The following is a 22,201-nucleotide window of genomic DNA, read 5'->3' as shown; positions in this document are numbered from 1 at the left end:
GAAAACATAGACATTGTGGGAATTTCAGAAACTTGGTGGAATGAGGCGAATCAGTGGGACATGGTGATTCCTGGATATAAGCTATATCGGAAGGATAGGGAGGGAAGGGTTGGAGGTGGGGTGGCTCTGTATGTCAGAGAGGATATACGGTCCAGTAAGACTGAGATCAGAGAATTAGATTCACTTTTAGAAATGCTTTGGGTTGAAATAGAGTGCCCCAAAGGAAATTTAACTATGGGAGTTTGTTATCGCCCACCAAATCAAAAGAGAGAGGACGATTATAATATGATGGAAGGCTTAAAGATAGTGGCTAAACGTAAAAACTGTGTCATAATAGATGATTTTAACTACCCGCAGATTGATTGGGTCAATATGTTTTCTGGTCGAGAGAAAGAGATTGAGTTTCTTGATGCTCTCAATGACTGTGCTATGGAGCAGATGGTCTCAGAACCTACCAGGGGTGAGGCGATCCTGGATTTGGTCCTAAGTAATGCCCAAGACTTGGTGAGAGATGTAAAAGTGATTGCGCCGCTTGGGAGCAGTGACAATAATGTTATTGATTTCACCGTTTGTATAAATAGGGAGTTGTCCAAAAAGACCGCCACAACCACGTTTAACTTTAAAAGGGGTAAATACACTGAGATGAGGAGGCATGTGAAGAGGAAACTGAAAGGAAAGGTACATACGGTCAAAACCCTTGGGGAAACTTGGACACTATTTAAAACTATAATCCTAGAAGCTCAGATAAAATACATACCACAAGTTAGGAAAGGCACAAACAGGCATAAGAAAAGGCCTGCATGGTTAACAAACAAAGTAATGGAAGCTGTAAAAGGTAAGAAGGACTCCTTTAAGCGGTGTAAAACCAGTCCAAGTGAGATTAGTAAAAGGGAACACAGGCTGTGGCAAATCAAATGCAAGACTGTGATCAGGCAGACAAAAAGGGACTATGAGGAGCATATTGCAAAAAACATAAAGACCAACAATAACAATTTCTTCAAATATATTAGAAGTAGGAAACCAGCCAGGGAGGCAGTGGGGCCCTTGGATAACCATGGGATAAAAGGATTACTGAAGGAGGATAGGGAAATGGCTGAGAAGCTAAATGAATTTTCTGCCTCCGTCTTCACTGTGGAAGACGAGAACTTTTTGCCCGCCCCAGAACCACTAATTTTGGAAGGGGTGTTGAAAGACCTGAGTCAGATTGAGGTGACAAAAGAGGAGGTCCTACAACTGATAGACAAATTAAAAACTAATAAGTCACCGGGTCCGGATGGCATACATCCGAGAGTTCTGAAAGAACTCAAAGTTGAACTTGTGGATCTTCTAACAAAAATCTGTAATCTTTCATTGAAATCTGCCTCCGTTCCTGAGGACTGGAAGGTAGCAAATGTCACCCCCATCTTTAAAAAAGGTTCCAGAGGAGACCCGGGAAATTACAGGCCAGTCAGTCTGACTTCAATACCGGGAAAGTTGGTAGAAACCATTATCAAGGACAGAATGAGTAGGCACATTGATGAACACGGGTTATTGAGGAAGACTCAGCATGGGTTCTGCAAGGGAAGATCTTGCCTCATTAACCTGTTACATTTCTTTGAGGGGGTGAACAAACATGTGGACAAAGGAGACCCGATAGATGTTGTTTACCTTGACTTCCAGAAAGCTTTTGATAAAGTTCCTCATCAAAGGCTCCTTAGAAAGCTTGAGAGTCATGGAGTAAAAGGACAGGTCCTCTTGTGGATCAAAAACTGGCTGAGTAATAGGAAGCAGAGAGTGAGTATAAATGGGCAGTCTTCACAGTGGAGGACGGTAAGCAGTGGGGTGCCGCAGGGCTCGGTACTGGGTCCCATGCTCTTTAACTTGTTCATAAATGATTTAGAGTTGGGAGTGAGCAGTGAAGTGGCCAAGTTTGCAGATGACACTAAATTGTGCAGGGTGGTGAGAACCAGAGAGGATTGTGAGGAACTCCAAAGGGATCTGTTGAGGCTGGGTGAGTGGGAGTCAAAGTGGCAGATGCGGTTCAATGTGGCCAAGTGCAAAGTAATGCACATTGGGGCCAAGAATCCCAGCTACAAATACAAGTTGATGGGGTGTGAGCTGGCAGAGACTGACCAAGAGAGAGATCTTGGGGTCGTGGTAGATAACTCACTGAAAATGTCAAGACAGTGTGCATTTGCAATAAAAAAGGCCAACGCGATGCTGGGAATTATTAGGAAGGGAATTGAAAACAAATCAGCCAGTATCATAATGCCCCTGTATAAATCGATGGTGCGGTCTCATTTAGAGTACTGTGTGCAGTTCTGGTCGCCGCACCTCAAAAAGGATATTATAGCATTGGAGAAAGTCCAGAGAAGGGCAACTAGAATGATTAAAGGGCTGGAGCACTTTCCCGATATTGAAAGGCTGAAACGCTTGGGACTCTTTAGCTTGGAGAAACGTCGACTGCGGGGTGACATGATAGAGGTTTACAAGATAATGCATGGGATGGAGAAAGTAGAGAAAGAAGTACTTTTCTCCCTTTCTCACAATACAAGAACTCGTGGGCATTCGATGAAATTGCTGAGCAGTCAGGTTAAAACGGATAAAAGGAAGTACTTCTTCACGCAAAGGGTGATTAACATGTGGAATTCACTGCCACAGGAGGTGGTGGCGGCCACAAGTTTAGCCACCTTCAAGAGGGGTTTAGAGAAAAATATGGAGCACAGGTCCATCAGTGGCTATTAGCCACTGTGTGTGTGTATATATAAAAATTTTTTGCCACTGTGTGACACAGAGTGTTGGACTGGATGGGCCGTTGGCCTGATCCAACATGGCTTCTCTTATGTTCTTATCTGATTAGCCATGCAGTTTTAAGAAGTTATTTTGACAGTTGCCACCACAGCACAACGATCTTCACTGTGTCACTAAAGCTAGGTGTATGCAAGAAAATATTTTAAAACAGTATGTCCATTTTAAAAGACAGCCTGTTAAACAGAGCTTCTGTCTGAAATATTGAAGAGTTACTATTAGAATTATGCAGGACTTCACTCCCTGAAATTTTGTGAATGACCCCACCTCTTGTGGTAGCCATTTTGTGGTTGGCTCCACTATACAGTGTCAGAATGGATTTACCTGCTCAGAAAGATTGGGGACCCCAGCTATAAACAGCATGGGCCTAGGACAGGAGTTCCTAATGTAGCACCCATGGGTGCCAGCTGACACCTTTTCTTGTGCCTGCCAAGTGTTTTTAGAAAATGGGCAGGGCCAGGTGGGCTTTTACCTAGCAGGGCTTCTGACTGACAAATGGATATCTGTTTCCCTGTGCAGTTTTAAAAATTCCTTTGGCAGCTGCTGATGACTCGGTTTTATACTATTACTATTTCATGCCCAGCTTCAAAAGATACATGTTTTTAAATAAAAGGAATCTTAAAAGAAGATCTGTCACACAGCCATTATGTTACCATAGGGTCAGCACAATGATTGAGGGAGGAGATCCTCTCCACTAGTTTTTAGCATGACATCAATAGTCACAACCAGTGTTCCCTGTAAGCTGAGTTAGTGTGAGCTAGCTCACAGATTTTTAACCTCCAGCTCACCCATGTTTGTCTTAGCTCAGGAAGGATGACCCCAGAGCACGCTAATTTATGCAGGAGCTTACAACTTTAATGCCAGTAGCTCACAAAGTAGAATTTTTGCTCAAAGACTCTGCAGCTTAGAGGGAACATTGGTCACAACCTCCTTGATAGCTGCCAGATATCACTTTATCCTCCAATTACACAGCAAAGCCCATTCCAAGGCGATCACATTCTTGCTTTTTAGTTTCATAACAATGAATTTTGCTAGTGAATTATGGGTCATGTCGAAGACCACACCCCTGAAAAAAGAATTTTACCTCTACATATTACAGTAACTGTCTCAGAGCATACTTTAAAAACCAATCAACCAACACCCCTCCCCCAAATAACACCTTTGTAAGACAGAAATCACCTCTGGTTTATGAACAGGAATGCAGTTAAATTGTTAAAAGGTATGCACTGTGGTGATTATTTCCCACAACATCACTCTGTTCCTCCTCTAGTTCCATGAGCATGACGGCCTGGTACTATCTGTAAGTACCATTCTGTGGCTGCAGCTGGGGACTGCTAATGCCTATCATTGAAAGGAGTTTCTTCTTGCAACACTAAGGAGAAAGCTAAAGCCACCAAGCCTCTTTTTTTACACATCTACCAACTATACTGGAGCACTTTGTGATGGGTGCAATGACAAAACCTGTTTTTGCACTGGGTTTTTTTGCCTGCAAGTTGGCTCATTTTCTTTCGTTACTAAATCTCAAAGGATTGTTAATATGGTATACACTATGTGTCCCCAACCTTTTTGAGTCTGCAGGCACCTTTGCTAGGCTTTGCCCCACCCGCTTTGAGAGCCAGTTTGGTGTAGTGGTTATCTGGGAGACCTGGTTTTGATTCCCCACTCCTCCACTTGCACCTGCTGGAATGGCCTTGGGTCGGCCATAGCTCTGGCAGAGGTTGTCCTTGATTGGGCAGCTGCTGCGAGAGCCCTCTCAGCCCCACCCACCTCACAGGGTGTCTGTTGTGGGGGAGGAAGACAAAGGAGATTGTGAACCGCTCTGAGACTCTGAGATTTGAAGTGGAGGGTGGGATATAAATCCAATATCTTCTTTCTAAAAACACTTGGCAGTGCATGTTGGGGACCCTTGGTTATAACATCCTGCAGTCATTTTCTTTTCTACCACTCACCACATTGAGGAAAGCAGCAGGGAGACCAGAGTTCAAATCAATGAAGAGCCACAGAGCTCAATGAGTAATAGGCCCAACCTTATAAGATAAATAAAAAATAAAAAATTGCATCATAGTGATGCTTCAAGCAGCACAGGGTAGTGTATGTTATCTATTTTTCATCTACAACAGATTGCCACCACTGCTTGGAAAGCAGTTGATGTGTGTTCTGAAGTAGATGTAAACCTGACCACTTTCGGATTACCTTCTCATCCACTTCAACAGGCCCCCATGAGCCAGTACCCAATTAATTGCTTCAAGGAAGCAGACTACTGAGATTTGAACATTTGTTGGTACCATTTGACAAGTACAGCCTGTCCCAAGGAGTGTTTGTTCTCAGGAGGGCAGTTTGTTCATTCTGGATGTCATATGCAATACAAAATGGTAGACATCTCAGCATGTTATTTTATCATTTGGAATTCAGACCTCAGAAGGCCAAGATCAACCAGGCAGAGCAAAGCTATAGGGATCAAACCAAGAGTCTCAGATTACCATTTTTACATGCTGCTTTATAAACAGCAACTGTGTAAGGGTCCTAACTGGGATCATTTCCCCATACAGATCTCTTTGCATCTCTATAAATTTGCCCCAAACAGGACAAAACAGCAGCTCTGCAGAGACCATTTCAGTAAAAGAAGAAGAGTTAACCCCCAATTCTCCCTCCTCTGAATTGGGGATCATTTTAGAAAGGACACTTTCTAAAACTCCCAGAATTGTGTCTAGTATGACCTCTTTAATAGGAAGTTGGAGGAACACACTCACCGTGCAGACCCAGTTCCTAAAATTGTTTTACCTCAGGTTTCACAGCAGAGTGCAAACGCAACTCAGTTGCACTGGAAGAATACAGGGGGCACAACACGACTTCATGTGTTTTAATGGCCCAACAGAAAAATGGATGAAAACTCTTTTTGTTTCAAGATCTGATTTAATTTACTGGAAGCAGAGAGAATACAGTATCAATTATATACAAGGCACTGCCCAAACACCAAACAGAGCATTCCTGACTACAGCAGAGCTCAGTTCCTCACAGAAATTCAGGTTGGCATTTTGGCAAGGCTTCCCACTTGCTTTAACAGGTTTGTGTAGAGAGGCAAGTGCACATCTGTACATCTTAATCAGGGCATGACTCCACAGACTGCAATATTCAGCAATCAAATGTAGCTTCCATAATTTGCAAGAATGAGAAGACAGGATAAGTTACTTGAATTTATACCAGGCATTGAACTGTAAGATTAGTATAAAATGGGAATGAAGAGCAATGCAGGATTAATTCAGGTGCATTGCTTACCCTATACAAGACAACAGTGTTTACAGAGCGATCTCAAGAGACATATGGTCCTCTAGCACAGGTGGTGGTGGAGAGGACAGCATGAGCACATGTCCCAGAGAGGGACCACAGGGACCTCCAATTGTGCCCCAAGCAGTCCTAACTACTGTGAAGAGGGGATGGCAAAGGGCACAATAGGCATATTAAATTCTTACTCTATGCAGAGCCAACAACCTTTCTCCCCACTCCAAGCTTGCATCCATGAAGTGTGTTGAAAGATACAGAAACAGTTGAGACAACACAGTCACTTCCTTTGCCAATGCTCCCTTGTTAGAAGAGGGGACAGGCTTTGCGTTTTTTATTTTTCCTGACTTGCAAGGCAGCCCGAGTGGCCATTTCAAACACTTCCCGTACACCATCCTTCGTCTTGGCTGAGCACTCCAGGTAACCAAAAGCATTGATTCTGTTTGCCATGTCTCTCCCTTCCTCTGGTTTCACTGGCTCCTTTATTTAAAAGAAAACATACACAAAATTAAGGTTTTCCCCAAATCTGATTTCAAAGATAAGTCTCTGTTCTGATTTAGACAGGAACATCAAAAAGCACTTCTGACCTTAATAGCTCATTGTGGAATATGGGTGAATATTTTCCCAAGACTCATCACTTTCACTATGATCTGATAGACAGCTGGGTCTTAATCAGTGTTCTTTAACATTTTTCTGATAGTATCTTTCCCACGACCATGTATGAATGTATATGTAATCTTTCTTGTTTCTTTTTGTTTTATTTCCAATACTTTAACTTTTTTACATTTTGTATATTCTCATTTGCACTTGGTATGCCATTAAAAGTTTGGTATGGTATGGTATCTTTCCCAAATCATTAGAATTTAGGAGGAGATGGATCAGCAGTATGGATGTATTAAGTAAAGTAGGTATAAGAAGAAATCAGCTGTAGAAGCTCATTCCGTTTTGGGTCCACCTTACTCTGCAAGACGCTTAGATAGATCATCAACTTAGGCACTGTAAAGATAAAGCAGAGAAACTACTTCCAATTACAAATTTTCAGCCAAGGTCATGGTGCTACGGGAATTCCAGGAAAACTCCTTTTAATGTGGACCTGTTTTTACTACTAGGTTCTCTATATGCCATAGAGCACTAGGCATTGTGCCACTTAGGAGAAGTAGTGTTCATCTTCAGTCTCCTGTGCAGTCCCACATTGTGTGTGCACAGGCCAACCACCGGAGGATTCCTTCTCAGCTTTTACCTCTTTCCATATCTGAAGCTGAAGGGGAGAGCCCCTCTCTGGTGTCAGAGGTACGTATTCCCACCCATGTGCTCCTGAGAGGGGCTCCCTCTCCCTCCCTCAGGCCACCATTGAGCAAAGATGTGCTTTCTAGCTTCTCTCGCTTTCACGTTGTTATGTCATAGGAAGCCTTATTAAGTACGGGACTAAAATGACCCATTCGGGCAAGCTTTCGTTGTGCCTTCTTTACCTTGGCAAGGGTCACAGTATAGACAACTGCAAATTCTGTCTTCAATTTACACCAAAGTGGAGGTCCAATAGAGCAGCTCGACTTAAGGCAAGCCTTTGGGAGAAAACTTTCTCATGTCTTGAGAGCTTGACTACAAAGTCTTCCACTTTGGTGCAGTGACAGCATACTCTCCATAGTAAGTCTCTTCCCTTGACCGATTTACCATCACACCTGCCCTCGGTACTATCAGTGCCATTAGGTTTGAATTTGGCCCCAGTCAGGAACTGTTCAGCATCGCTTAGGACGGTGATCTCTCTCAGCTTCCAAATCTCCCCCTAAGAAGGCTCCAGTGAAATTGCAACACAAAGAGAGGCACTGTGACAAGCATCACTCTGACCTATTCAGAATCTAAAACGGGGGTGGAGAACCTCCATCCCATCACTTGGTATGGCCCTCGGGGATTGCTGGGCCAAACCGAGCCAACTGGCAGCCTCTCTGGGGCCTGGCTGGTCAGTGAGGATTGTGGGCCAGACAGGGCCAGGGCCAGACAGGGATCACAGGGCCAAGATGTACTGTGCGGCAGCCTCCCTGGGGCCTGGCTGACCAGTCAGAATTGCTGCAGGGCCTGGAAAAGTTACTGTCACAGTTCAGTTTGAACATAAGAACATAAGAGAAGCCATGTTGGATCAGGCCAACGGCCCATCCAGTCCAACACTCTGTGTCACACAGTGGCAAAATTTTTTTATATATATATACACACACTGTGGCTAATAGCCACTGATGGACCTGTGCTCCATATTTTTCTCTAAACCCCTCTTGAAGGTGGCTATACTTGTGGCCGCCGCCACCTCCTGTGGCAGTGAATTCCACATGTTAATCACCCTTTGGGTGAAGAAGTACTTCCTTTAATCCGTTTTAACCTGTCTGCTCAGCAATTTCATCAAATGCCCACGAGTTCTTGTATTGTGAGAAAGGGAGAAAAGTACTTCTTTCTCTGCTTTCTCCATCCCATGCATTATCTTGTAAACCTCTATCGTGTCACCCCGCAGTCGACGTTTCTCCAAGCTAAAGAGTCCCAAGCGTTTCAATCTTTCTTCATAGGGAAAGTGCTCCAGCCCTTTAATCATTCTAGTTGCCCTTTTCTGGACTTTCTCCAATGCTATAATATCCTTTTTGAGGTGCGGCGACCAGAACTGCACACAGTACTCCAAATGAGACCGCACCATCTATTTATACAGGGGCATTATGATACTGGCTGATTTGTTTTCAATTCCCTTCCTAATAATTCCCAGCATGGCGTTGGCCTTTTTTATTGCAAACGCACACTGTCTTGACATTTTCAGTGAGTTATCTACCATGACCCCAAGATCTCTCTCTTGGTCAGTCTCTGCCAGTTCACACCCCATCAACTTTTATTTGTAGCTGGGATTCTTGGCCCCAATGTGCATTACTTTGCACTTGGCCACATTGAACCGCATCTGCAACGTTGACGCCCACTCACCCAGCTTCAACAGATCCCTTTGGAGTTCCTCACAATCCTCTCTGGTTCTCACCACCCTGAACAGTTTAGTGTCATCCGCAAACTTGGCCACTTCACTGCTCACTCCCAACTCTAAATCATTTATGAACAAGTTAAAGAGCATGGGACCCAGTACCGAGCCCTGCGGCACCCCACTGCTTACCATCCTCCACTGCGAAGACTGCCCATTTATACTCACTTGATTATCCCAGATGGTGTGGCCTAATATGCTAATGAATGCTAATGAATGTGACCTAATATGCTAATATTAGGCGATGTGGGTTAATATGCTACTGAGTTCCTGCATTTGCCTAGGGTGGTGGACCGTGTGTGTGTGTGTGTGTACCAGATTAGGCTCTCCCCACATGACTTCAAATAGAAAAACAATTATTTGCATTAATTTTGCTGGCCTGAATCATTCTCCCTCGGTGGAGCACTGTTTTTTAAGTTGATAATTTTTTATGGCCCACAAATGATGTTATAAATATCCACATGGCCCATGGCAGAAAAAAGGTTCTTCATCCCTGATCTAAAAGGTCTTAACCATTTCCTGGTGGTTAAAAATTTTAAAATGTTAACCTGTTCTGATGTGTCACCTTTCCTAAAATTAAACTCATGGGGGTTTTTATTCTAGATTGTAGAGACACGTATTTTCATGTGTTTATTCACTCAGATCATCACAAATTCCTGCATTTTAAGTTTCTGGGCACAGTTTACCAATACACCATGCTTCCTTTCAGACTTGCTGCAGCCCCATATGTATTCACAAAATGTATGCTTGTGGTGATAGCACACCTTAGATCTTGAGGTTGTGTTCTTTATCCCTACCTCAATGATTGGATAATCATTGCCTTTTCCGGAAACTGTCTCTTGCAAGACACTTCCTTGGTTATTGAAACCTAAAGAAAATTGAGCTTGATGGCTAACTTTGAGAAGTCCAGGATGACACCTGCCCATCAGCTCTCTTTTACTGGCTCCCTCCTGGATTTCTCAGTGATGAGACTTTCTTGCCCAAGGATAGAGTTGCCGGCATAAGGGCCATGGTGGCATATATATATCTGAAAAACGCTACCAATCAGCTCTCTTTTTTCAAGTTACTAGGCCTTATGGCCTTCATGGTAGCTACCATCCCTTATGCTGGCCTCAGAATGAGGCTCTTTCAGAACTGGTTTATTCGAAGATTTATTCCTAGCAAAAACCTCTCCCTGCTATGTTTGGTGGAGTAGCAGTTGCAGTGGCAGCTCTCTGACAGTAATCTTTCTATAAGGGTCCCTTTCAGTCAGCAACAGCCTCAGATGACTACCACTGATGCATCACTTTGGTGTCGGGGTGCACACTGTGGATTTTTTCCATCACAAAGCAGGTGGCTCCCCTTAATCTTCTAGAACTGTGTGCTATATTATATGCCCTTAGCTCCTTTTCGCTTTTGTCAAGCATAGAGTTGTCCAGATCCTGACAGACAACACCACATCAATCATCATGGGGGTATGATGCTCCTCTTGCTTTGCCAAGAGGCCATCAACACTTGGGAGTTGGCTGCCACACTAGGGGCTTCATTGCAAGGCATCCACACTGCACAGTCCAAGAAAACCAGAGCCAGTGCTTTCAGCAGCCTCAGATCACCTCCTGTCAATCGTTGCACACTGGGGAATACCAGAGGTAAACTTGTTTACAACAAGGAGCAACACCAAGGCCAGGGGGTTTTTTGCTCCAGAACAGGGAATGGCCTTTGGTTAATAAGCGGTGCATTCCAGGTTAGGTGGCAGAGTGCTCTGTTCTACACATTTCCCCCTTCCTCTTAATCCCCAAGGTTCTTGCCAAGATCATAGCACAGAAGACACAGTGCATATTAATGACTCCAATTTGGCCAAGAGAGACAGGGTTCCAAACACTGAGGTCAGACTCCCAGGGCAGACTCCTGCACTTCTCTGCAACCTCAGAGCTACTACATTATGACTCCACTCTCGACTACGAGATGCAGAACCTGCACCTGAAGCATGGCTGCAGAACCCCCTGGGCTAGGGTTCTCAGAACGGGTTTCAGAGATCCTCCTTAAAACTAGGAAGCCTTCCACTAGAGCTTCATATGCTAGCAGACTGAAATGTTTCTCTATTTGAGCAATATCTAAAGGTGTAGCTGCTGACACTTGCCCTATCCTCTTAGTTCTCAATTACCTTTGGTCTCGTAAGGCATCTCGCCTCTGTTTCCTCCATTAAGGTACACCTAACAACTTTATCTGCCTTTCATGCCCTAGTAGAACAGAAAACCTTGTTCTCTCACTTATTCCTCAAGGGCCTGGTTAATATGTTCCCTCCTTTGACACCTATAGTTCCTCAGTGGTTGCTGTCCTTAGTTCTGGCCCAGCTAATTAAGGACCACTTTGACCTATGGCTTCCAGGTCACTGGAGGTGTTATCAGTGCAAATCTGCTTTCCGGTTGGTGTCACATCAACGGGGGGGGGGGGGCTGGCAACCCCTGTGGCAGACCCCCCCACACACACCTTTTGTTAAGTTTTACCCTGAAAAGATAGTACTAAGACCAAGTTTTTGTGGGGTTTATTATCTAAGGTCATGTCTCTGTTCCACCTGTCAAAAGATATAGCTTTAGCCATGTTCTTCCTTCCCCTACCTCAGAGGCAGAAAAGGCACAGGACAGGTTAGATGTCTGAAGGGCTTTATTACATTATTTGCACAGAACAAAACCCTTCAGAAAATCAGTGTGATTTTGTGTGTGTGTGTGTTACTCAGGCCCCTCAAAAGGGAGAGCTATTTCCTTCCAAACAATCTCTCTATGGGTCTTGAAAGCAATTCGAAGATGCTATGATCAGGCTGGGGTACCATGTCCTTTATCTGCTCAAGTTCATTCAACTGGGTTGCAGGCTGCATCTTCATGTGGCACCCCACAGATGGAGATCTGCAGGGCTGCAATTTGGTTGTCCTTGGAAACCTTCATGAAGCACTATGAAGTTGATGTGAATGCCAGGAAGACAACTTTAGTGGGCAAGGTCATCCTGCACTCTCTCATCTGGTAGAAGAGCATCATGCCTGCCTCCAAGTAAGTAACTTTTCTGTTTCCCATTGTGGCACTGCACAGAAGACTGAAGATGAAAACAGTGTTATATTTACCTATAACTGTCGTTCATCAAGTTATCTTCTGTGCAGGCACACATTCCCGCCCTCCTTCCCCACTGTGAGCTCTTCTTTTGGAATTTTTGTTATTGTTTGCTCTTTGCAGCTGGAAAACTAAAGGGGTGCATGTAGCCATTTGGGCGGGAAAACATGCCTCAGCTTCAGATATGGAAAGAGATAAAAACTGGGAATGAATTCTCTGGTGGTTGCCATGCGTAAGCACATTCCCAATGTGGGACTGCACAGAAGATCAAAGATGAGCAACAGTTACAGCTATGTGCAACACTGTTTTCAACCATTTCAGACATTTTAACCCCAGTCTGGAAGAATACATTCACTTTTTTGCGTCTCCCTCTTCTTTATTTTGTTCATTTCAAGACAGCAGTGACAGAGCTGCTAATGCAATCCATTCTTTGGCCGCATAACACAGAGCTCATTTCCCAGGGTATGGTTGGAAGTCACATGATGCAGCAACCTAAGGCTTCAGTGCCTTGACGGGAGACTCCCTTGAGTTCCATGATGGAAGAAAGGCAGGATGTAAATGCAATATTATGGTTTTGACAAATCTATAAACCCTGGAAAGTTTGCCTTTCCCCCCAATGTTATTTTCCACAAACTCTCATTAAGATAAACCAGGTGGGTTTTTAAAAAAAACAAAACAACCATACTGTTTTAAGCGAAGATTTATATTGGTCATCAAAATAAGCTTCCCCCCACCCCTGGATTTTTTTCCCCAAGGAAACAAATCTGCCATCAAACATGGGAGATAACTTAGGCTCAATCTACATGTTACCTTTACTACACAGAAAAGGCCTTCCACATGACTGATTCTCTATACCAGCACACTGCACTATGTACTATTAGATACCACATATATTTCATACCTGGTGGGGGGGTTTCCCATGTCAAAGCAGTTAACTGTTCTTGAGAGTAGCGGAAAGGTTTCATGTCTTAAAGTTAATGAAATTAAAGAGGAGTGGCACCCATGGGCCCATACCTGCTTCATCTTTGCCAACTCCCTGCGGGTGTGGTCATCATTCCTCAAGTCCTTCTTGTTTCCCACAAGGATGATGGGCACATTTGGGCAAAAATGTTTCACTTCTGGTGTCCATTTCTCTGGTATGTTCTCTGAGAAAAAGTCAAACACATCGGAGGAAATTTTTGCCCTCAGATAAGGCTTTATGTTAAAGACCCTAACACACTATGGAGAGATGCAAGAGAATGATCCCCTGACATATAGGAAGAAGTTGCTCTTTTGGAAGAGCCATCCCCATATCCAAAGGAGATAGACCTACTCTGTTGCCAAGGGCAAAGCTGGATACTACAGCAGTCCTATTTTCAGGGTCTTGGTCAGCGTGCTGTCAGCTTGCTTCATTTACCACACCTTACAACAATGCAAACCCTGGTAGTCATATCCTCAGGGCCTTTTTTTGAACAGGAATGCACAGGAATGCAGTTCCAGATGGCTTGGTGTCAAGGGGTATGGCCTAATATGCAAAAGAATTTCTGCTAGGCTTTTTCTACAAAAAGTCCTGTGTGAAACAATGATGATGCTGGGGGTGTGGCCTAATATGCTAATGAGGGTGTATAAAAAGCCCTGCATATCCTGCAAGTTTTGCTAAGCTCCGAAGCCTCTCAAATAAAGGCAATGAACAGAGCCTTTTGACTCTGAAATTCTGGCTTTCTACCAACATAAGGCAATGTTTGACTTTGCATGGCCACAAAACCTTTAATAAAAAGCTAGAAAGTGATGCACCTTTGTCACAATGATATGTTTCAGAGTATTTGTAGCTGTTCTAGGAGGGTTCAAATATTCTTGCAAATCATTTGGACTAGAAGGCAGATCACAATCTCCCATTCGTAGACCAGCATGCTTGTGCAAACTGGCATGTGCAAACTGGCATGTGCAAAGAACTCATATATTTAAAATAGCAGACATGTGAAGTGGCCTTCACAAATTACTGCCCCAAATATATTTTGAGTAGCAGTCAGATCTGGGGAAAGTTCTGATGAATATCCTAGTTGGTTACTGAAAGGTTTGCTCATTTAAAAGATCCATCTTAGGTAGCAACAGACTCCACAAGGCCTCTTCAGCTACAATACACAGAGTAACACCAGTGTCTGGATAGGAAAGGAATAAACTTGGACCAGTCACTCTCAGTCTAATCTACCTCACAGGGTTGTTGTGAGTAAGGAGGGACACAAGTTGCATTTTGTGAACCCTGAATCAACACGCTGGTTCACAAAGCAAACTGGTTTGTATCAGTCCGTTAGCCATTTAAACCTCAAAAAGCAGTGAGGAGTAGAAAGCAGGGGGTGAAATGGCTTGGAGCAGAAGGAAACAGAAAGCAGGTGGTCAAATGTGTTCGCTGCTTTTTGCTCACTGTCAACAATGGCGGAGAGCAAAAAACAATGGCTTAAATGACTCCAAGCCATATAAACAGAACAGCTGAGTGGTGGGGAGCAGAAAGCTAAAAGCATGGAGCCTTTTAAACCTCTGCTTTCTGCTCTTCATGAACCACCATGAACTGCATCAAAACTTATGGAAATTCATGGTGGCTCTTTGGTTTGTGAACATGGCTTTGTGAGCCACAAACAAGCCAAAATTCATGACAAACTTTAGTTCATGAGCTGGTTTTTGCCTATCCCTAGTTGTGACTGGGAAGGGGGGGGGTCTCTATTGTTGGTATTGTACTTGGTAGTTTTAAATTGTTTTTATTAATATTTTTCAAGCTGATTTTGTATTGAAATAAACTAAGCTGATATCTGCCCAGTAATCTCCAGCGCATCACTTTTGCTCTTGCTGGTTCCCAAAGAATCTCTGAAATCAATATTACCAGTGTAATTAACAGAATCATGTAGCCTATGTACTCATGGCCCTGCTAGTTATAGTCTTACCTAAACTGTCTGGACTGTCAATGGAGAAACACATGAGAATAACATCAGTGTCTGGGTAAGAGAGGGGCCTCAGCCGGTCATAGTCTTCCTGCCCAGCTGTGTCCCAAAGGGCCAGCTCCACCTAGAGACAGAAGGAAGTTCACATCAGTAACCAGCATAATCACCATCCCTTTGGATAACAACTGAGACTGAAGTTAGCAGGAAAGCAACTTGTTGCACCATCTGTAACTTCACACTATTGTAACTTCACTCTCTGGCAGATATAAGACTGCCTGGCATAACAGCTGCTCTAATTAGGTTTCCTAGACCCAGTAATTGATTAGGGCCTTTATGCCTTTTGCTTTATGGGGATGCTTTGCGGTGTTACTCTCAAGGGCACCACTAAACTGTATTAGAGGACCGTAAAGCTGTCAGAAAACACCAAGGCTCTTCTGACCAATGCCAGATGGCAAATCATAGGAGTGCAGATACAGAGAAATAAGAGCATGAAATCCATAATCCACTATGGAATAGTTGTATTGAAGTTACTGTTAATAATTCTAAGTCAGTAGGTTATCGAGTGTGCCCCTGAGACCCACAGGAAGGTTACAATCCTGACCATGGCAGCTAATATCTGTCAATTTATTTAGAAAATTTGTATGCTGCTGCTCCAGAGACCCTTTGATGCAATTTTTAAAGTAAAACATGTCACACTATAAAAATTGTTAAAATTAATAAAGGATTAAAAGCAGCACAACACAATTAGCAGCCTAAAATGTGTTTTCAAAGTAGTTCTCAAACTAGAAGCAGACTGTAAAAACAGTCTTAAAAAACAATTTTTAATTAAAAGTCTGAATAGAAAAGAAACATTTTGGCCTGGGACCTAAAAGAGTAGGTTGGCACCAGGTGAGCCTCAAGAGAGAGGGCATTCCAAAGACCAGGCGCCACCACTGAGCCACTCCTCATCTCTGGTTGCCACCCACCTTACCTCTGCACCAGGGATATAGACAGCACAGCTCATGAGGAAGATTTAAACATTTACATGGCATATGTGTGTGTAGTTTTTAAATTTGATGTACTGCTCTAAGTGAGGGGAATTGTATGATTTGGCACAAGGGCCAGGTGATCAGCATCCTGCACAGCTGGTTTCTCCATATAACAAGTATCTTCTGAGCTTAGTTGAGTTTGAAGAGGGGAAAATCTATAGCAGGCTTAGAATTCATAATCCATCTTCCTATGCAGTGTCACATTGGAACTTTTCTAGCTTAAAGCTCTGATGAAGGGGTGCTCTGCCTCCCTGAGAGCCCTTGCATTTGCGGGATTTCTTGCCTGTCATATCATTTGCTACAAGGGGCAGGCACTCTTCTACCATTTCACAGCCACTAGAACAGGAAGTTTTTCTAGTGTACTCTGTAAACTTCATTGTCTCAATTGAAGATTGACTAAAGGAATTTTTTCTAAAGAAAAATCCAGAGGACTTGATTTCACGGGAGATATTCTGCCCTCAATGGAATTCTCCCTCCTCAGGTGCTCTTGGTCCCAACCGCATAGCATCTAAAGCACTCAAGAAATGTTCCAAGTGCAGAACGAAGATGACGCATTCGGATGAGCACAAGCTCTGCCTTTTTTGCCCTGGAGAAGCCCACAACATGGGATCCTGTCTGATTCACCAAAAACTTACTCCTAAGGCACATTCAGATAGAGCTTCCAGATAAAAAGTGGAATTCTGGGAGAGGGCATTGTCCTCCACAACACTAACCAAGGTGACTCCGAACCTGGGACCAACTATCTCAGGCCCACTTCCCTCAGTTTCAAAACCAGGCATGCATTCAGGACTTTCATATGTTCATTCTGTTCACATGGGCCTGAAACCAGAACAGCTCTGCCCCCTCTGAAGACACCTGCTTCAGTTGCCCCTGAGGTGGAATCCAGACACCCACCTTTGTAATTACCAGAGATGTTGGCTAGAGCTTGAACACAACCTGAACCCCTGCCAAACAGCATAAGAACTCAAAACACAAAGACAGAGCTGAATCAGCTTTTAGGGCTACAGGCTCAAAACACAGAGGCACACAGAATGCCAGGAAGATACCCCAACTCTGCCTTGTACCCCATCACCCAACTTGGCCTCCTTTTCCAATAAAGACCAGCCTGATATCTCAGCTCGGCAGCTGGTTCTGTCTAGGACTGTGCCTCCCTTATCTTGGCAGTTGGTGGATTCCTCACAGTATTATATGTCTCCATTGTACTTATGCAGATGAGCTGAACACCACCTGCAAATAATGGAGGATCTGGGCCACAACACAAAGAGGTATTTGGAAACCCATTCCACCTTCATCCTGTTTCAGTGTTATTGGTAATCTCACTAAGAAGACGACTGCAGATTTATACCCCGCCCTTCTCTTTGAATCAGAGACTCAGAGCGATTTACAATCTCCTATATCTTCTCCCCCCCCCCCCACAACAGACACCCTGTGAGATGGGTGGGACAGAGAGCTCTCACAGCAGCTGCCCTTTCAAGGAAACTCCTGCAATAGCTATGGCTGACCCAAGGCCATTCAAGCAACTGTAAGTGGAGGAGTGGGGAATCAAGCCTGGGTCTCCCAGATAAGAGTCCGCACACTTAACTACTACACCAAACTGGCTCTCTTAACCACTACACCAAATCTCACACTGTATTTCCAAAAGTGCCTGGGATGATACTGACGATACTGTGTGCGACCCCACTCTGTTATTGCTTAGTGATGATCTTCACCTCTACAGGGATCAAATGCTCAGAATGACATAGATTTTTGATACAGACGTATCTACTTCTGATAACCATCCAAAGGATGAAATCCTAAACAGGCTATATTCTGATATGCCTGGATTAGTGGCCTTCCCAATTTCAGAAGCTCATCAGATTTTACAGTATCAATTTGGCAGAAACCAGCTTTAGCTCAGGAAACACCTTGTAAAATTGAAAACCTGCATACAGTTGTGAAGAAATGGATTTTCTCCTGGAAGGTTGATAAGGAGTAAACCTCCACTTGACATTTTAAAAGTCTTCCCTGGCCCCCTACCCCGGGCAGAGAACAAGAAGGGAAGGAAGAAGTCCATCAGTAGCTTTCCAGGCTCACCTCTTAAGAAATGCTAATAGGTCTTGCTAGAGACAATGGGATGGCCAAGTCCCCCCCCCCCCTTTATCCAGGCAGGGAACAGAGTTTGGAGGACTTTAGGATAGAACACCTCCAGGAAGGAGCTGGAGGAAATGCTTCTCTGACCTGGCCTAACAGGGTCAAGTGGGAGGGGATAACAGAGATGATAAAACCCCCTTGCAATAGGAAGGGGCTTCTCTTTCTTTGTGATGCTGCTTCCAGGAGATCTCTAAGCTGAGGTCTGTAAGCAGGCAGCCATTGACCATGTGCTCATCGGGGAGAGTTGGGAGTTAGCTTTGAGATAATGGAACTCTGCAGAGAATTAGAAGGAAAGGAAACATCCCTTGTGCAAGCACCAGTCGTTTCCGACTCTGGGGTGACATTGTTTTCACAATGTTTTCATGGCAGACTTTTTTTTTTTTACGGGGTGGTTTGCCATTGCCTTCCCCAGTAATCTACACTTTCCCCCCAGCAAGCTGGGTACTCATTTTACTGACCTCAGAAGGATGGAAGGCTGAGTCAACCTGGAGCTGGCTACCTGAAAACCCAGCTTCCGCCAGGGATCGAAATCAGGTCTTGAGCAGAGCTTAGGACTGCAATACTGCAGCTTTAACTCTCTGCGCCACAGGGCTCTTAGAGAATTAGAACATCTAAGCTGAAGAACCTAGCCTATATTTTAACAGCTGATAGGGCATAAATAGACAAAGGGACAGAAGATTTGCAGTTTTACCAATTTCTTTTGTATTCATTGCTCAGTCTGGTGCTGTGCTAAAAGGATGTTTGTAAACATTTTCTTTCTAAGAAATATTTTAAAACTTTTGATGCTAAGAGAAGTTTTCTGTACCACATAGACCTCCATTGTCTCAGACACAAGGAGTGCCTGGAGGAAAGGCAGGTAGTTTGAAAATGGCTATTCCTCCAAGGGTGCACAAGGCATTAAACTGTCCTCATGATAGCCAGGCACTGGGCAGCGAGAGATACGGAAGCAAGGCCTCAGAACTTGGAAAGGAATCTGGGAGTCCTGATTCTCCCAGTGGGAATTCCTACAATGATCAGGTGGTGATGCTGGGCTACCTGGGAGTGGAAGAAAAGCACCTCCAGGGAGTTGGGAACCCCTAGGAGGGCAGGGTAGAATAGGGCCTGCAGGCCAAAGCAGCCATGTTCTGTCACAAGAGTCAAGCAAGATTATTGTGAATAGTTGTTTACGCACCTATCACCATCTTCCCTTGTTACCAAAGACATACAAGCATGTCACCAACCTGGCCAGCACTCCACTCCAACTGGAAGGGAAAGCCATCATTTGGACAAGCTGGGAAGAACAGTTTATGCATCATCAGCTCTCAGCTTCTGAGTTGCTAACTACCAAACCATTATGGGAAAATATCAGCTATTCCTTTGGGAAAGCCTCTCCCAATATTTAGTTAAGCTACCAGATGATTCTAAATCTTTGGCCAAGCTGATTCAAGTGGAAGTAATTAAACTTTCAAAACAAAAAATCAATGCAGGAAGGCATTCAGCTGACATCTCGGCAAGATCTATGGTGTCTGCCATAGCCCTCCGAAGACATTCTTGGCTCAGGAACTCTGTTCTCCCCTTAAGAGACTCATTACAAAGTTGAAGACCTTCCACTTCAAGGATCTACTCTGTTTTCGCAGTTGATTGATGAGTTTCTGACAGTGATGAAGAAGGACCACCAGAAGGCTAGATCCCTGAGTGTGTTCCCTCCAGCTCTTAACCAGAGGCAGTGCTTCCCTCAAAGGCAGCACAGATTCATGACCCCCTTTTACAAAGGCCAGAGGCAACATCATCACCCCTCTTTTGTGTATTCCCAGTACCCATTGCAGTCACTGCCTTTCCTGAAGAGGAAAGGCAACCAAAAAACCCCAACCCCCTAAAAGGAGCAGAGGCAACCACCAAAATTCGAATTGTCCCTATGGTGGCAGAGCTGTCAGCGTTCAGAGATTGGCTGGCACGCTTTGCTGAAGCCTGGCAGGGTATCACATCAGATACCTGGGTTTTGTCTATTGTTCAATTTGGTTATCGATTATTTATCTCCCTCACCCTTTGCCATCTGGCCAGACAAGTGAGTGAACTAGCAACACTAAGGATAGACTGTTTCTTAAAAGTGTTTAACAAATATGTAATCTTACATCTGAGCCTGCCAAAAGTGGTCTCTAAGTTTCACCTTCCCCAAGAGGTAGTTTTACCGGTATTTTTCCTGATTCAAAGCTCAGAGGCATGTTAAAAGGACTCTCCTCTATTACTTAGAAAGAACCAAGCTGTTTGTAAAGACAAAGCATTGTTTATTTGTTACTGGGATCCCAAGAAAGGTAAGAGTGCATCATCCCAATCAACATCTAGATGGGTAGTAGTGGCTATCCATTCATGCTGTGCAGTGGCCTGGGAGACATGACTTCTGGAGGTGAAAGCACATTCCACCCAAGCCCAAGGGTCATCGGCAGCTTTCCACAGAAGAGGTCCTCTCAGGGACATATGCAAAGAAGTAACCTGGGTGTCAGAAGAAACACTAGTGAAACATTATGCCTTGGGTCCTCAAGAGAGAAAGGAAGCTGATGTGGGCAAGGCATTGCTTCAGTTCGCCCTTCCCCCTTTGGTGAGTAGCTCACTAGTAGCCGCAATGTGAGGCTGCTCAGGAAGATGGATGATGAAAACGTGGTTGCACTTACCTGTAACTGTTGTTCATTGACATCTTCTGTGCAGACACACATTCCCTCCCCCCTGCCCTACCATCATAGAACAAAAAAAAAAGAGTTATGTGAATGAAGTGATAAGACAGAAATAGAGGGCCTGCAGTGGCTTGAAAGGAACAGAGGGAAAAGGGATGCCCACCCCTTGGAGCACGTGATGTGGTGCATGGAAATCCCACATATGCATGGGCTCTCAGGGAGGCAGAAACCCCCTCCTTCAGAACTTTAAGCTAGAAAAGAAAATATCCATGACTGGCCTGCACAAGTGCAGTCCCAATGTGTATCTGCAGAGAAGACATTGATGAACAACAGTTACAGTTAGATGCAACCATGTCAATTTGCATAAGTATGTTCTCATCCATATTCTTCTAACCTTGTATTATGCTGCTGCCAGTCTGGTGCTATACCTTGTTTCTTTCAGGACATCAAGAAAACACATGAAAATTACCTAAGAATATTATCAAGTTGACACCAAAGGTACCATTTAACTTGAGATATTCCTTCTATAAAGAGGAAAAACCAAGGTCTAGGCAATGCTCAATAGAGGTGAACTAGACAACATTTTCTAAGGGTATTTCTGTCAAGGCTAGTATGAAATTTATCAGTTAAGGATGAACTGAAATGGAAGTTGACAAAGTCAGCAGTGGGCTCTCAGGATCAAAGGGCAAATTGCTGCTATCAAAGAATTACCTGCTTCCCATCTACTTCAATGTCAGCGATGTAGTTTTCAAAGACAGTTGGTACATAGACCTCTGGAAACTGGTCCTTGCTGAACACAATAAGGAGGCAGGTCTTCCCACAGGCACCATCTCCCACAATCACTAGCTTTTTTCTAATGGCTGCCATAGCTGTAGAGACAGAGGGAAGTCTAAGTTGAGTCCTGCTCACTAGGAACTTAGAACATTGCAGCATATAACTGAAAAGTTGATAACTCACTGTGAGCAAGAGATGGAGCTGCACATGCTACACACCAGACACATGGTCACATCACATTAATGAAACCCAAATTCAACACCAAGAATAACTTAGGGAAAACTACACATTAGGGCTAAGCTTTTTAAATAGTTTTCTCCAAACACCAGGACTTTCTTTTGTACCACAACTCCTTTGTATATTATGCCACGCACCCCGATATAGCCAATCCTTCTGAAGCTTAGAGTAGGCCCTGTACTAAGAGCCCTGTAAGGTCTTGGAGGATAGGCTACATCATGGGGGTGTGGCCTAATATGCAAAAGAGTTCTTACTACAAAAAAATCCCTGCCAAACACTAATTTTTACCTGCACACTGTATACATAAATTCAAAACACAGGGAAAGGT

The 22,201-nt window shown here is 44.0% G+C and overlaps 1 protein-coding gene across 1 annotated transcript; it reads right to left on the bottom strand.

Moving 5' to 3' along the window:
• Nucleotides 1–5,680: 5,680 nt before the first annotated feature.
• RHOC (ras homolog family member C) lies at nt 5,681–21,764 on the bottom strand. The gene is made up of 4 exons (XM_060231219.1): nt 21,574–21,764; nt 15,060–15,180; nt 13,159–13,289; nt 5,681–6,546 (listed from the first exon to the last, which is right to left on the bottom strand). The coding sequence occupies exons 1-4, from the start codon at nt 21,727–21,729 to the stop codon at nt 6,373–6,375; spliced, it is 582 nt and encodes a 193-aa protein (XP_060087202.1). The 5' UTR covers nt 21,730–21,764; the 3' UTR covers nt 5,681–6,372.
• Nucleotides 21,765–22,201: the final 437 nt, after the last annotated feature.

This window comes from Heteronotia binoei, chromosome 2, assembly GCF_032191835.1.
Source record: "Heteronotia binoei isolate CCM8104 ecotype False Entrance Well chromosome 2, APGP_CSIRO_Hbin_v1, whole genome shotgun sequence".
Classification (NCBI taxonomy): domain Eukaryota; kingdom Metazoa; phylum Chordata; class Lepidosauria; order Squamata; family Gekkonidae; genus Heteronotia; species Heteronotia binoei.
The sequence above is the reverse complement of the archived record's forward strand: the minus strand, read 5'-3'. Positions and strand labels throughout refer to the sequence as shown.

Bases quoted from the DNA above. Each gene is read 5' to 3' on its own strand.
- RHOC (XM_060231219.1), bottom strand. From the start codon at position 21,729: ATGGCAGCCATTAGAAAAAAGCTAGTGATTGTGGGAGATGGTGCCTGT. The intron at 15,181-21,573 runs GTAATTCTTTGA...TTCTGTCTCTAG, and splicing joins TTGAAGTAGATGGGAAGCAG to GTGGAGCTGGCCCTTTGGGA. The intron at 13,290-15,059 runs GTAAGACTATAA...ACTTTTTCTCAG, and splicing joins TGACAGTCCAGACAGTTTAG to AGAACATACCAGAGAAATGG.